The 14,712-nt window shown below is 46.4% G+C and overlaps 1 protein-coding gene across 1 annotated transcript in view; it reads right to left on the reverse strand.

Annotated features, from left to right (window-relative positions):
• Positions 1-14,712, reverse strand: part of TBX15 (T-box transcription factor 15) — a 98,599-nt gene that overhangs the window by 22,442 nt on the left and 61,445 nt on the right. Inside the window, exons 3-6 of the mRNA XM_053370833.1 lie at positions 13,139-13,240; positions 11,821-11,992; positions 9,296-9,463; positions 7,109-7,173 (exon numbers count right to left, since the gene is read on the reverse strand). Coding sequence (XP_053226808.1) covers positions 7,109-7,173; positions 9,296-9,463; positions 11,821-11,992; positions 13,139-13,240 — 507 coding nt within the window. The remainder of the gene's footprint in view (positions 1-7,108; positions 7,174-9,295; positions 9,464-11,820; positions 11,993-13,138; positions 13,241-14,712) is intronic.

Below are 14,712 nucleotides of genomic sequence, written 5' to 3' on the forward strand. Positions count from 1 at the left end.
ATTAAGTATACACTTTGGTAAAACACACATACACTTTGTCCCTTTCGGCTTAACACTCTCAGTACCATTTGAATAATCACAATATCCAGCATTCAGCTTAAGTTGGTTCTCACAGAGGCAGAGTTAAGGATAGAGAACTGCTATATTTTTAAGCACATATACAGAAAAGTTAGCTGGTGTAATATTTTTCTGCTTTTATTTGCAAAGTATCCCTAATGAGGGAATGGCAACAGTGAGGTGGAGCAAATTAGGGGAGCTGAGCAGGAGTGAGGGTTAGAAGATGAACATTGTTAGGGACGGGGCTAGAAAAGAGGACCCTAACAACTGTATTTTAAAACCAGATAGATGAATGACAACTCTCTGTAAGGATTGAGAGCCTTATTTCTTCTGGTTTTTACATTCATCTCTCTAGAGACATTAAATGCATCGGAGCAAATGAGGGGTGTAAAAATTCCCAAAACAAAAGCAAACTCCATTTCTGTTTCTCAAGACACAGGCAAAAAAGGAGGGGTATTTTTGTTATAGTTATTATCAGTGCTTTTTTCTATAAAACAATGTTTAGGGGTACTCTCATTTCCCTACTCATATTGAAATTGTTGTTGTTTAGTCGTTTAGTCGTGTCTGCCTCTTCATGACCCCCTGGACCAGAGCACGCCAGGCACTTCTGTCTTCCACTGCCTCCCGCAGTTTGGTCAAACTCATGCTGGTAGCTTCGAGAACACTGTCCCACCATCTCGTCCTCTGTCGTCCCCTTCTCCTTGTGCCCTCCATCTTTCCCAACATCACCACCCCTCAATGAGGCCGAACTTAGATTCACAAAATGTTTAGGGGTATGCGTACCCCTGCGTACCCCCCACAAAAAAAGCACTGATGGTGATGATGATTAGGGTATGAAATATTCAAGGCACATTGAATGCATTTTGTAGAATTATTGCCTTACTTAGCTTGTGCCATGTCGATTACTCAACAACTGTAACCTGTAGTTCACACTGGCTACCTAGTGCCTCATTATTTTGTAACTACTCATTTAACGAGAACCTGGGTTCAGATTTCTCCCCTAGCATATTAAATCCAGCCAAGCTGTGGCATTATCTATACTAGAGATATCTGGTAGAGATAATACCACAGCTTGGCTGGATTTAATACGCTAGAAGAGAAATCTGAACCTCCGGTTCTCTCTTGTTCTCTCTCCCTCCATCTCCCCCACCCTCCAGGTCAAGCACCCCAGCGAACCACTACACCACACTAGGTTAAGTTTGTTTTGTGGAGTAGTACATTTCGGTTGGTGTTCCCAAGCCACCAATTAATTCAGCCAGGTTTTATAGGGTTGTGCAGGGTTTTACCCAGAAAAAAGGGGGAGGGTTGAGGATTGGTAGAATTTATGAGCAAATAAAAACCATGGCTTTAATCCAGTGTGCAGTTAAGCATGCTTAAGCCCGTTGACACCAATGGGAAACCGGCATGCCTAACTCGGTGTTGGAGCCTGCCCCATAGGTTTCTAAATGGACAGCAAACTATGCTTTTAATGGCAACGTTACACCGTGTGAACGCTGCAGTAGCTAATAAAAAGAAACAAAACCTGGAGACTGAGAGGCAGAGAAGGCCTCAATTATCCCAGGATATAGTGTGGGGGAGAGACACAGTTTCTAAAAGGAAAGGCTTGATGAAAGAGGATACCAATATTGTAATCCTTTTTGATTGTTTGCTACTCGTTTTTCAGCCCTGGGGGGAGTTTTGAACAAAGGAAAGTTTGTAATGGAAGGCAAAAGTTATGGGTGCACCCCCAGAGCGGGGAAGGATAGCTGTTGATCCCCCTCAGATGAGACACAATCCCCAGATTCCGAGCTTGCTTGCTTCAAATAAAATAATAATAATAATAATAATAATAGTTTTTGCCCTTGTAATTATGGATATTTATTGCCACTTTTCCTTTGTGGTGATTGAGGAGGCACCCATGGCTCTCCCCAACCCCATTTTACCCTCACAACAACAAGCCCTGTGAGGTAACTTAGCTGATCAAACACTAGAGATTTTAATAGCCAGCATTTTGGTTGTTGAAAAATTGCTTTAGCGTTTGATCAGTTGAAACATTAGTAATAATAATAATAATAAATTATTATTTATACCCCACCCATCTGGCTGGGTTTCCCCAGCCACTCTGGGCGGCTTCCAACAGAATATTAAAAACACGATAAAACATCAAACATTAGAAACTTCCCTAAACAGGGCTGCCTTCAGATGTCTTCTAAAAGTCAGATAGTTCCTTGACATCTGATGGGAGGGCGTTCCACAGGGCGGGCGCCACTACCGAGAAGGCCGTCTGCCTTGTTCCCTGTAACCTCACTTCTCGCAGAGACGGAACCACCAGAAAGCCCTCGGTGCTGGACCTCACTGGGCTGAACGATGGGGGTTGAGATGCTCCTTCAGGTATACTGGGCCAAGGACGTTTAGGGCTTTAAAGGTCAGCACCAACACTTTGAATTGTGCTTAGAAACATACCGGGAGCCAATGTAGGTCTTTCAGGACTGGTGTTACCGGTATATGTAAACATCCTGCATTTATGTTACTGTGTTTTATTTACTTTTAATTAATCCAAAGCTTTGCTATGCTTTTGCAAATCAAGGGTTGAAAACTGGGAACCACAAGCAGTGAGAAGGTAGAGAGGGTGACTGCACATCCCTTTCTGCTGTCCACACGACAATATTTCTGATCACTTTTTTGATAATGTTTACTGGCGTTCTAGGGACGCGGGTGGCGCTGTGGGTTAAACCACAGAGCCTAGGACTTGCCGATCAGAAGGTCGGCGGTTCGAATCCCCACGACGGGGTGAGCTCCCGTTGCTCAGTCCCTGCTCCTGCCAACCTAGCAGTTCGAAAGCACGTCCAAGTGCAAGTAGATAAATAGGTACCACTCCGGCGGGAAGGTAAACGGCGTTTCCGTGCGCTGCTCTGGTTCACCAGAAGCGGCTTAGTCATGCTGGCCACATGACCCGGAAGCTGTACACCGGCTCCTTTGGCCAGTAAAGCGAGATGAGTGCTGCAACCCCAGAGTCGGCCACGACTGGACCTAATGGTCAGGGGACCCTTTACCTTTACCTTTACTGGCGTTCTGTTTATGTATCTCTCATGTTACTTGTAAACTGCCTTGTGAAGATTTGTATCCAGAAAGGAACGACATATATAATTACAGTGAGAGAGAGTGTGTGTGTATATGTATGTACACACATACATACTAGGGTTGCCATATTTTGAAGAGCAAAAAGGACACATTTGCTGACTTCTGCTTTTGACTATGGATCACTATGACGACTCTCATTTTACGTACCCTAATACACACACTGTATGGCGATGGTAAGAAACATATAACAGTAGTAAAAAAAAAAAAAATCTGGGTGAATTGAGAATAATCACAGAGCCCCCTGCTGGTTCTGTACAAGGCTAACTATGACGCTGAAAATTGTGGTGAAAGAAAGAAGACAAGAGTAATTCAAAGTACACAGTGGGGTTATCTACGCTTGAAATGTATATCAATTTTATAGCAATTAAGCTGTCATGGCTCTCCCACTGCCTCCCCAAATCCTGGGAACTGTAGTATGTCCTTCGTTTGTGAGCCTTGCCATGTTCTTGGCTGATTTGATTGACATCCTATGCTCTTTTAAAATGGGGGGGGGGTGGAAGGGGAGTAATGGGTAGTTGTTTTTAGTTTAATTATATATTTTGTGGTTTTATATTTTGATTTTGTTCTGTGAACAGCCCTGAGGCCTCTGGGTATAGGGCGGTATTTGTATTCAATAAATCATAATAATAATAATGCTCCCCCGATTCTACAGGTGAGGGAACGGCTGTTGAAGAAAATTAATGTGTGTGTAATGCAATAGAAAACCTCTTCAGGACAGCTTTATTCTGCCTTTCCCTTTAGCCCCTCCACCCAATTTCTCCGCAGAAGGCCTCCGAGAATTACAGCATCTCGTTGGCTGAACCCTGCAACAAAATCTTGGCAGGATCTTCGTTAACGCTCACAACTATTTGTGTGGCTTTCCTGCAATAAGCCCCCCAGGGCAGCTTTCTTAAATGTGTAATACCTTAAAGATTTCAGTTCCGTTTGACGTCAGCAGAAAGCTGCGCTGAGCTCTCCGCAGCCACAGCCGTGTAGCAATTTCCTGCCCTATACCTAATGTTAATGAGCCACAAGTTTCTGTGATTCCCAGAGTTTTTTGGGGTGGGGGGGAGTCCAACCGCACTAGGCCAAAGCCTTGTGGATGTCTCATTCAGATGCTGGACTTCGGCCCCCCAGCCACATGTTCATGGACCACTCTCATCACTCACAGACACCTTCAGACCTGCTGAATGGAGTTAATTTATTTACACAAACTTCCCTGGCCCTTCCCAATTTTCCCCAAACAAGGCTCTTGAATCTATCAGTCCTCCTGAGACCCATGCTTCATCAGGGAAGGGACAAATCCCTCCAGCCCATCCTAGAAATTATTTTCAGAAATGACTAATTTCCCAGATGCGTGGGAAGTTCATCCAAACTCCAGACTGAGTTCAGATTGGACTCCTAGGCCTAATAGTGATTATATCATCGTCGTACACCAGAACTGTGGGATGTAATCCACTGGGAGCAGTCAAATACAACATTCCTTGTTTTGCTAGAGTGGACATGCAAGGGAATGTTTGGTCCAGCCAGTCGAAACTTCCTGTTCCTCCTGGGCTGGAGCATCCGTCCTTGCATGTGACTAGTGGGTGGGCGTGACCTTTCCAGACTTGGTAAAAGGACAAGTCATGCTGCCACTCTCGCTTTTCCATCTTCCTTTCATCCTGTCAACTTCCTGGAATGAACTGCTGGCTGCCAGCCAAGCAGTCCCCCAAGTTATCTCCCATATGGGGTAAACCTGTTTGTACAGGTTTGTAAATTTAAGCCTAAAGGCTGCCTTCGGGGATCACACTGTGCTCTGCCTGATCGTGAGTAAACTTACTTTTTATTGCTTATGAATAAGACAGTGGTATATTTATTATTTTAGGAGGGATTCAAGGGGTCTTACCAGGAAAATATTAGAACACATTTCAGTCTGGACAAGCCAGATGGAACTGCGTATTGTCTTAAGAAACTCACATGAGTTTGCAACTAGTTTTCTGCCATGTAAATGGGAATGCACTCTGCTGAGTAAAGAGTTTGGATTTGATATCCCGCTTTATCACGACCCGAAGGAGTCTCAAAGCGGCTAACATTCTCCTTTCCCTTCCTCCCCCACAACAAACACTCTGTGAGGTGAGTGGGGCTGAGAGACTTCAGAGAAGTGTGACTGGCCCAAGGTCACCCAGCAGCTGCAGGTGGAGAAGCGGAGACACGAACCCGGTTCCCCAGATTACGAGTCTACCACTCTTAACCACTACACCACACTGGCTCTCAAGGAGAAAGGAAGTAAAGGAACTTGCTAGTGCAAGTTAGGAAGGATATTGATAAACAATATATCCTCTCTTGCCACCCTGAACATTCCCACAAGAACCAACTGATGTAGCCTTCCTTGGCCTTCAGACTATGACTCTCCTTGATGTCACCTCTCATATTCTGTTGCGCTACTTGCTAGAAGGCAGCAAGGAGAGCTGCATCCATGGCAATGTGGGTTTCACTGTGTACCAAGTCCTGGAGGCCTCTTATGGGCCTGGAGCCTGGAGGGTCTGGTCCAGAATTGATCCCTGGGAGACGATGCCTAAAATCCCAGAGTTGGACCTCCCCCCACAACACACACGCTTCAAGCTTTTCCACCATCTGCAATGTTCACTGGATCAGAAATCCAAAAGAACTACCCAACCACCCAGACTTGCCCAAATAAGAGAGGAAACCTGGCACCCTCCAGATGTTTGGGTCTGAAGTTCATATCAGTCCCAGTCGGCAGGGCCTATGGGAGTTGTAGTCCAAAACGTCTGAAGTTAGGGAAGGGCATCCTCTGGTCTTGATAGAGACCTAGTGGGGTGGATGGCATAAGTCTCCCGCTTGGACTACTGCAACACGCTCCACGTGGGACTACCTTTGAAGGTGACCCAGAAACTGCAATTAATCCAGAATGCGGCAGCTAGACTGGTGACTGGGAGTGGCCACCGGGACCACATAACACCGTTTCTGAGAGATCTGCATTGGCTCCCAGTAGGTTTCTGAGCACAAATCAAAGTGTTGGTGCTGACCTTTAAAGCCCTAAATGGCCTCGGTCCTGTATACCTGAAGGAGCGTCTCCACCCCCATCGTTCAGCCTGAGAGCCAGTGCCGAGGGCCTTCTGGCGGTTCCCTCATTGCACGAAGTGAGGTTACAGGGAACCAGACAGAGGGCCTTCTCAGTAGTGGTGCCCGCCCTGTGGAACACTCTCCCTTCAGATGTGAAGGAAATAAGCAGCTATCCTATCTTTAAATGACATCTGAAGGCAGCCCTGTTCAGGGAAGTTTTTAATATTTAACGCTGTACTGTTTTTAACACTTGATTGGGAGCCGCCCAGAGTGGCTGGGGAAATTCAGCCAGATGAGTGGGGTATAAATAATAAATTAGTAGTAGTAGTAGTAGTATGGTGAAGAGGAAAGCAATCACTGGGCTAGGAAATCAGTGCCTGTTTCAAAAAGCATTGTGAAGAACTAGAACTATCAAGCTTGGGCAACCTGATCAGAATCACCCACTGAAACCAGGGCAATTAAAGCAGCACGACAGCCTATATCTGTTCTGATCGCTGCCCTCCCAAAAACATATAACCTGGTCCAGCGATTCATGCACATAGCATTGGCTATGAACAAGGATCTGAGAGGGGGATCGCCCATTTATTTATTTCATAACATTTATATATTGCTTGATTGTAAAAGAGCAGAGCAAAGCAGATGGTAAGTGTCATTAGATTTGATATCAGTCACGTCTTGGGGAGGGGCGAATGTGACTGGTACAAATAAAACTGACCACAGCCATGTTTGAAGATGCAAGTGAAGCCATCTGCTGCCTCAGATGCTGCTTCCAGGGTCTTTTAACTACATAAGGCACCACATTGTGCCTGGGGGACCTGCTCCAGCACCGTGGCCAGAGAAGGATGATACAATAAAGGAAATCAGAGGTGATTAAAGGGACTCCTCTTACCTGTTTCTTCCAGAATCCCTGAACCCTTTTGCAAATGGATTCCGGTCAATTTTTAATCGTGTAATCTGTAACAGAATGTAAATTAACTTAGATTCTATGGAGAATATTTCATTCCTTAACACTTTGCATAACTTTGATCATTCCACAATTACTCTTCTTTTCGTTGGTGCTTCATGCCATTTCACACTGCCCCCCAGTTAAACAGTTTGCAGTTGCGTTAGGGGCATGCACAATGAATTTATTGCTTCCATAAATGGTAAATTAACAGTTCTTTCTCACTGTAAATTCTGGGTTGCGTTCAATTGCATTTTATTCAGAATTAAATTACACACTCACCTTGTATTGTATATTGTGTGTGGTGTGTGCGTGTATTTCTTTCTTCAACTTGTAAATCAGCTATCCCTGATCAATACCCCTTGCTCTTCCTAAAATCCCATGTCGCTTATTCTATGAGACCTTTAGGCATCCCTGCCACCTTCCTCTACAGCAGTGTTTCCCAAACTTGGGTCTCCAGCTGTTTTTTTGGACTACAACTCCCATCATCCCTAGCTGGCAGGACCAGTGGTCAGTGATGATGGGAACTGTAGTGCAAAAACAGCTGGAGACGCAAGTTTGGGAAACACTGATCTATAGCTAAAATGAAGACTGCGTTGGACACGGGTGGCACTGTGGGTTAAACCACAGAGCCTAGGACTTGCTGATCAGAAGGTCAGCGGTTCGAATCCCCGTGACAGGGTGAGCTCCCGTTGCTCGGTCCCTGCTCCTGCCAACCTAGCAGTTCGAAAGCACGTCAAAGTGCAAGTAGATAAGTAGGTACCGCTCCGGAGGGAAGGTAAACGGCGTTTCCGTGCGCTGCTCTGGTTTGCCAGAAGCGGCTTAGTCATGCTGGCCACATGACCCGGAAGCTGTCTGCAGCCCTCGGCCTATAGAGCGAGATGAGCGCGCAACCCCAGAGTCGGCCACGACTGGACCTAATGGTCAGGGGTCCCTTTTACCTTTACTAACCATTATTTATCATTCCCTCCGCTCCTTTTATCATTTCTCCTTGTGTTGAAATGCTGTGTCGGCTTTTAGGAGGTTATGTTGCAATAAAAATAGCAAATCTCAGAAAAGCATTCTATCTTCAAAGCTGCAATTGGTGTTTCTAGATTTCCATCTCTCTCATATCTTGGTATTTGTTTTTCCAACTACAGTGAGCTCACGAAAGCAGCAAAGTACACTCAGTCCTTCGCATGTCAGCTGTTTCTGGGAGAATGGCAAAGTTCACAGATGGCAATTCCTACTTTAGCCTGTCCTGTTCAGGAATTTGCTGAACAATGCCCGATGGCATTAAAACTGGAACCAACATACATTACTTTGTAGGATCTGTAGTACAGGGCAAAGAGTTTTGATCTTGTCAGGGGACCAAGTAAAGAAAACAGATTGTGCTTTCGTATGCTTTAAGCTACATACTATGTAATGACACTGTGCATCTTTCATTGCAGCTGGTTGACCTCACAAGAGAGAGATTTCATGAAGGATTTGGGAAAAGAAAACAGATACCCATTATGAGGAAAGCCCGCTCTCAACCCTTGAACACTTCTCCGTGTTTTCCTGAGTTCCTAACGCGGACAATTTTTTAATAGCTGTGTAAGTAGCTTAAAGTCATAAAGTCGCAGAAAGGGTTTCTTTGTCTTCTGCAAAATTCAGCGTGTATTTACGATTTTGAGATTTGAAATATACACATGTACTCGAAACGCTGTTGGGTTATCTTGACATTAATGTTAGGTTGGTTCCTACTGGAATTCTTCCAAAGACTTAATATTTCCATATCAACAGCCTGTAAACTCAACTGTCCATGTTGCAAATCTCCTTCTGTTCCTGATTTATGACAAATTCTGTTCCTCTGTGGAATTTGTGTGTGGGGTTTTTTTTCCACAAGTTGGGTTACACCACCTGTCTTTTTCTTTCAAAGCTAACTTATGCTGTCGTTTTCGCTTGCTCTGCTGACTTATTGCTGAGACCACCACTCCGTGCATGCATTGTAACAGGACTTGGCTTGTTGTGACACTTTTGCTGATAGATTTGTTTATAAATGTATTAACTAGTGGGCCATAGTTTGGCACAGACAGCATAACTTTCATTTAAGAGCAGATCAAAACCTGGCGGCGGTTAACAGATGGGCTGCTAGAGCATCTTTTTCATTACCTGCTGGTTTTGATAAGCAGTGACGGTGGTAAAGACAGTCTCTGGGAAGTTGAAGGTTTTCACCCCATCACCTGTGGGGACTGGCTTTGTGGGAGACAGGTCACTGCTGAAGTCTTTGCGGATAACATGGACGCGGGGCTGATACTTGTGCATTGAGTGCAGGATTATCTTTGGGAAAACAGAGGAAAGGCAAGGGAGATTTACTTGAAATGCACCATTGCATGTCGAGACCCTGCAGCCACCCCCTCGTTGGAAATAATTCACACAAGGACACGGATATTAGGTTTATGTTATCAGGCAAATTTTGGCCACAACTTTATTGAAATTACAGAATGTGAGCAGTATTGGCTTAGGCATTGATTGGACCTGACTGTATCTGACTCCTGCCCATTGTGCAGGAAGTCCAGCAAGGGTAAGCCACTGGTAGGGAGAGCCCTGTCGATGCAAACCAACTCAAGCTTCCCCTGGTGTTCCCATCGGGGTCGTGTCAAGGCCCTAGCCCCCCAGCCGGGCTTCAGACTAGATCAACACCCCCGGGTTCCTTTAATGGAATACCCTTAAGCATGGAGGGGCAGGTGATGGCCACACTTCCCCTCCCCCCCACAAGGTCAAACAATGCCTAACCGCAACCCTAACAAAGTTGTGGCGATTGCTACGAGGTAGGCGAAAACCAAGCGGCCAGTGCCAATTTGCCAAGTGGAAAAGTTCCTACCAGGCCCCTCGGACAACCAAGGCGACCAACCGAAGTCCATAGCAAGGTCATTGCCTAACCTGCAAAATAGGGAAGGAGGGCGGGTGACTGAGGAAGTGAGCCAAAGAGGAAGTCCTCTGGCTCGCTCCTCCGTTTAAACGGCCTCGGCCACGCCCCCCGGCCAACAGATTGGCTGGCCAGGCTCTGACATGGCCGGGATCCCCCAGGCAACGGGGGACAAAATCCCCTGCCCCCGGTGGGGAGTGGGTGGCCACGTGGTCCACCGCAACTCCTCCCCACTGGGAAGTGGAGCGGATTTCTAAAAATTTCAGAGCTGATATTTGGGGATGGATACTGAACAAATGACTCCCAAACTAGTAGCCTGATGAGGATAGAATTATATAATAATAATAATAATAATAATAATAATAATAATAATAATAATAACAACAACAACAACAACAACAACAACACCCCCACCCATCTGGCTGGGTTGCCCCAACCACTCTGGGCAGCTTCCAACACATATAAAAACATAGTAAAATATCAAACATTAAAAACTTCCTGATACAGGACGGCCACCTTCAGATGTCTTCTAAACGTCAGATAGTTGTTTATTTCCTTGACATCTGATGGGAGGGCGTTCCACAGGGTGGGCACCACTACCGAGAAGGCCCTCCGCCTTCTTGCAGTGAGAGAACCTCCAGAAGGCCCTCAGAGGTGGACCTCAGTGTCCGGGCTGAATGATGGGGGTGGATAAGCTTTAAAGCTCAGCACCAACACTTGGAATTGTGCTCAGAAACATACTGAGAGGCTGCATAGATCTTTTAGAACCGGTGTTTTATGTTCCCTGCAGTCACTCCCAGTCCCCAGTGGAGCTACAGTGGTACCTCTGGATGCGAACAGGATCCATTCCGGAGCCCCGTTCGCATCCTGAAGTGAACGTAACACGCGACTGCACAACTGCGCATGCACGGGTCGTGTTTCGCCGTGTCTGCGCATGCGCGAGCGGCAAAACCCAGAAGTAACACATTCCATTTCTTCCAGGTTGCCGTGGAGTGCAACCCGAAAATGCTTAACCTGACACGTATTCATCCCGAGGTATGACTGTAGTCCCTAAACCTTCTTACCGTTGGTTGCCAGTGTCCAGCATGCACACACTGGGCAGGGGGAACACCAGCCCAGTCCTCACTGCCAGAATGACCCCACCCCCACTGGAGCAAAGCAGGGCTTCCCTGAGCAACCTTCTCACCCATGCGGGGGGAGTCCAACCGGCTGACATGACCCTTGGTGGCTGGAAAGGAGCACTGGGCTAGGCGTGCATGGGGGCACCCCACACACTGTGCCCCTGCCTTCCTATGGCCCTGCAGGAAGAGCAGAAGCTGAACCTGATCAGGTGCCTGGGGCGGCGCATATACCCTGCGCCCATGGGCGGGGCCAACTGCCCGCAGGGCGGGGCAGGACGCTCCACAGGGCTTCCAAGGATTCTGCCTGCCCCCTCCCACTCAGCTGTTCTACAACTGAGGGGGAGGCAGCGGGGGGACCGTTTGGGGCAGCACGGAGCCTGCGGGCGCCCAAGTCACCGCGTCACTCCCAGGAGAGACGCATGGCTCGGGCACACTGCAGGCCCCGCGGTGAGTGCCACCCGGCATTTTGTCACCTCAGTGGTGACACCCGGGGCGGCCCACCCCCACCACACACCCCTTCCTCTGCCCCTGCTTGGAGGAAGGGCTTTGCGCTAAGGAAGACATGTAATATGTGGTGCCCAGACCTGAAAGGGGCAGGTCTGAAGCAAAAGGCTGGTGAAAAGGGAATGTGCTTCTTAATAACTTACATGGCCTTGGTCGTCTAGCTCGTTGTTGGTCAGTTTAAGTTTATCAAAACTGACAACCTGCCGCATCCAGGTGTCCCCAGATGCCAGCGAGTCGGGGTGAATATAAACCCTTGGAGGCACAGGGGAGTCTGCGTTGCCCGCTACCATCCACTTGGAGCTGTGATACACATACCTGCGAGAGACGAGGATGCGAGAAAGGAGGCTTTAATATTCAAAGTGCAGACACAGACAACACCTGTAGTCCCCCTCCTGCTAAGAGCTTTCCTTCTGCACTCACCCAACAGCGTTCAGGCTCAGATTATATGCACAGGAAGGAAACCGCGTGCTTCATCTTTAATGGAAACCAGATGATACCTGGAACCAGTTCCTCCCTTTTGCATCTCTATTAATCCTCTTTTCCAATTACTGTCCCAAGAAAACTTTGCACATGGGACAGACTAATTGGTTAACCCTACTAATCCACAGATGAAAGCCTTTAGAGATATAATAGGAATATTTCATTACTTGCAGATGACTCTTATAACACACTCTGCACCTGCAAATGCCATTTGCTTCTCAGTTTACACAGCGGAGGTCCCATGATTTCATCTCTAAAAATCCTTAGTTCAGACTTCATTTCGGTGTGCTGCAACACTGGCCATGGACATTTTAGTGTCCACCCTGTTATCTTGATCGTAATCTGCTTCAACTGTTTTTAATATAGTATATTTAAATTGTTCTAACCCACCCTGAGATCTCATGGTGAAGGGCGAGTAAAAATATATATAACTGATGAAGAGGATAGCAAGCTGAAAGTTTTCTATTCAGTGAAAGTTACTAACATCAGAATCCGCACCCAAAATCTGCTGGGATGAGAGTTTGGAATTGGCAGGTCTTGGGCTTTCCCAGCGGAGCCAGAGCTCAGCCAAGCTTACACCAGAGTGAGACCCTCAGCCCAGCTGGGGGGGCATCTTCAATTGTTTCTGTTTGCTTAGAGCCACAGGGGAGAAGAATGCAATAGGAGTTACTTACAGCAAGGTAAGCAGTGCTTTTTTCTTTAAAAAAAATGTTTAGGGGTACTCTCATTTTCCTACTCATATTAAAATACTGCCCCTCAACGAGGCCAAACTTAGATTCACAAAATGTTGATGATGGTGGTGGTGATTTTATAGACATGTGTGTGTGAGAGAGAGAGAGAGAGCGTGTGCGCACACTATTTTTTAAAAAGCAATTCTGACCCTTTTGGGTCTGGCGCTGAGCTTTCTCTCTTGCTCGCTCAGGCTCTCTGGTTCTCAATGGAGCACTTAGTTAATAGTTCCCATTCCTTAGCAGCTCTTACCTGTACCTCTTGTTATCCACAGGCACAATGTCCATGGCGATGTAATACTGCTGGTGGGGGTCCAGTCCGGTAATCTTCACTCTCATTGCAGGAAACATTCTCCTAGAAATATGAAGGTTGAAAAGGAAGGAGGAAAGTGGTCAACGGAGTCATCCTGATGAGCCTAAGACAGCTGCTCTGTTGAGACAGAACTGTGCAGGGGCCTACAGATTATGGCTGGGCTTGGTGACAAAGTATTAGTTTCTACCAGCAAGCTGTGAAGTTCATTCCCCGCCTCTTAATTCACACACTTGCTCCGTGTGCATTGTCTTTTTGTGTGCCCATACTTAGTTGCTGAGAGTTCTGCTTACAGAAAGTGGCAGGAAATCCTCAGAACTGAGACTCTTGACAGCGTTAGGTAAGAGGAGCACTCTATTTAAGCATCACACTTAAGAAGGAGGTCCTTAGCTCAGTGATAGAGCACATGTCAGGGAATCCATTTAAAGCTGAATCTATCAAATTCCAAAATACCATGAGACTCTTAATCTCAGCTTTGTGGATTCAAGTCCCACATTGGGCAAAAGCTTCCTGCATTACAGGGGGTTTGACTGGACGACCCTTGTGATTCCTGCCAACATCAAACATTAAAAACTTCCCTAAACAGGGCTGCCTTCAGATGTCTTCTAAAAGTCAGATAGTTGTTTATTTCCTTGACATCTGCTGGGAGGGTGTTCCACAGGGCAGGTGCCACCACTGAGAAGGCCCTCTGCCTGGTTCCCTGTAACCTCACTTCTCGCAGTGAGGGAACCGCCAGAAGGTCCTCGGAGCTGGACCCCAGCAGAACGTTGGGGGTGGAGACGCTCCTTCAGGTATGTTTAGGGCTTTAAAGGTCAGCACCAACACTTTGAATTGTGTTTGGAAACGTAAAAAGCATAACAAAACATCAAACATTAAAAGCTTCCCGATACAGGGCTTCCTTCAGATGTCTTCTAATAGTTGTGTAGTTCTTTATCTCCTTGACATCCAATGCTATGATTTCTATGATTCTATAAGACCCAAAACACAGCCACCCTGCAAAAATTCACATTTATCCGAATTTTGTAATGCAGTTCCCCAACCAATCATAGAATTGCAGAGTTGAAAGGGACCCAAAGGATCATCTAGTCATATCCCTTGAAAGGCAGTAATCTCAACTAAGGCACCCAACACAGAAATGCATTTGCTAGGGGGTAAGTGTGCAGAAAAATTAGTACAGTAGTGCCTCCAGTTACATAACCCTCTGGTTACATAACTTTTGGGATGCGAAAGCAGCAAACCTGGAAGAATTTTACCATGTTTTGCCCCCCGCGCATGTGCAGAAGTGGTCTACCACCGTGCGCACATGCGCAGAAGCGGTCCTCAGGTTGTGGAAGCCTCAGGATCCAACCAGACCTCCGGAACAGATCCCATCCGCAACCGGAGGCACCACTGTATATTGGTGGAAATAGTGTACAAAATTATATCATATTAGAAGAAAATGCTTGCAAAAAAAAGTGTACATCTGTCAAAACTGGCAACAAAAGTTTGTTTATTAGGAGAAATTTGCACTAAAATGC

Source organism: Podarcis raffonei, chromosome 17 (assembly GCF_027172205.1).
Source record: "Podarcis raffonei isolate rPodRaf1 chromosome 17, rPodRaf1.pri, whole genome shotgun sequence".
Lineage (NCBI taxonomy): Eukaryota > Metazoa > Chordata > Lepidosauria > Squamata > Lacertidae > Podarcis > Podarcis raffonei.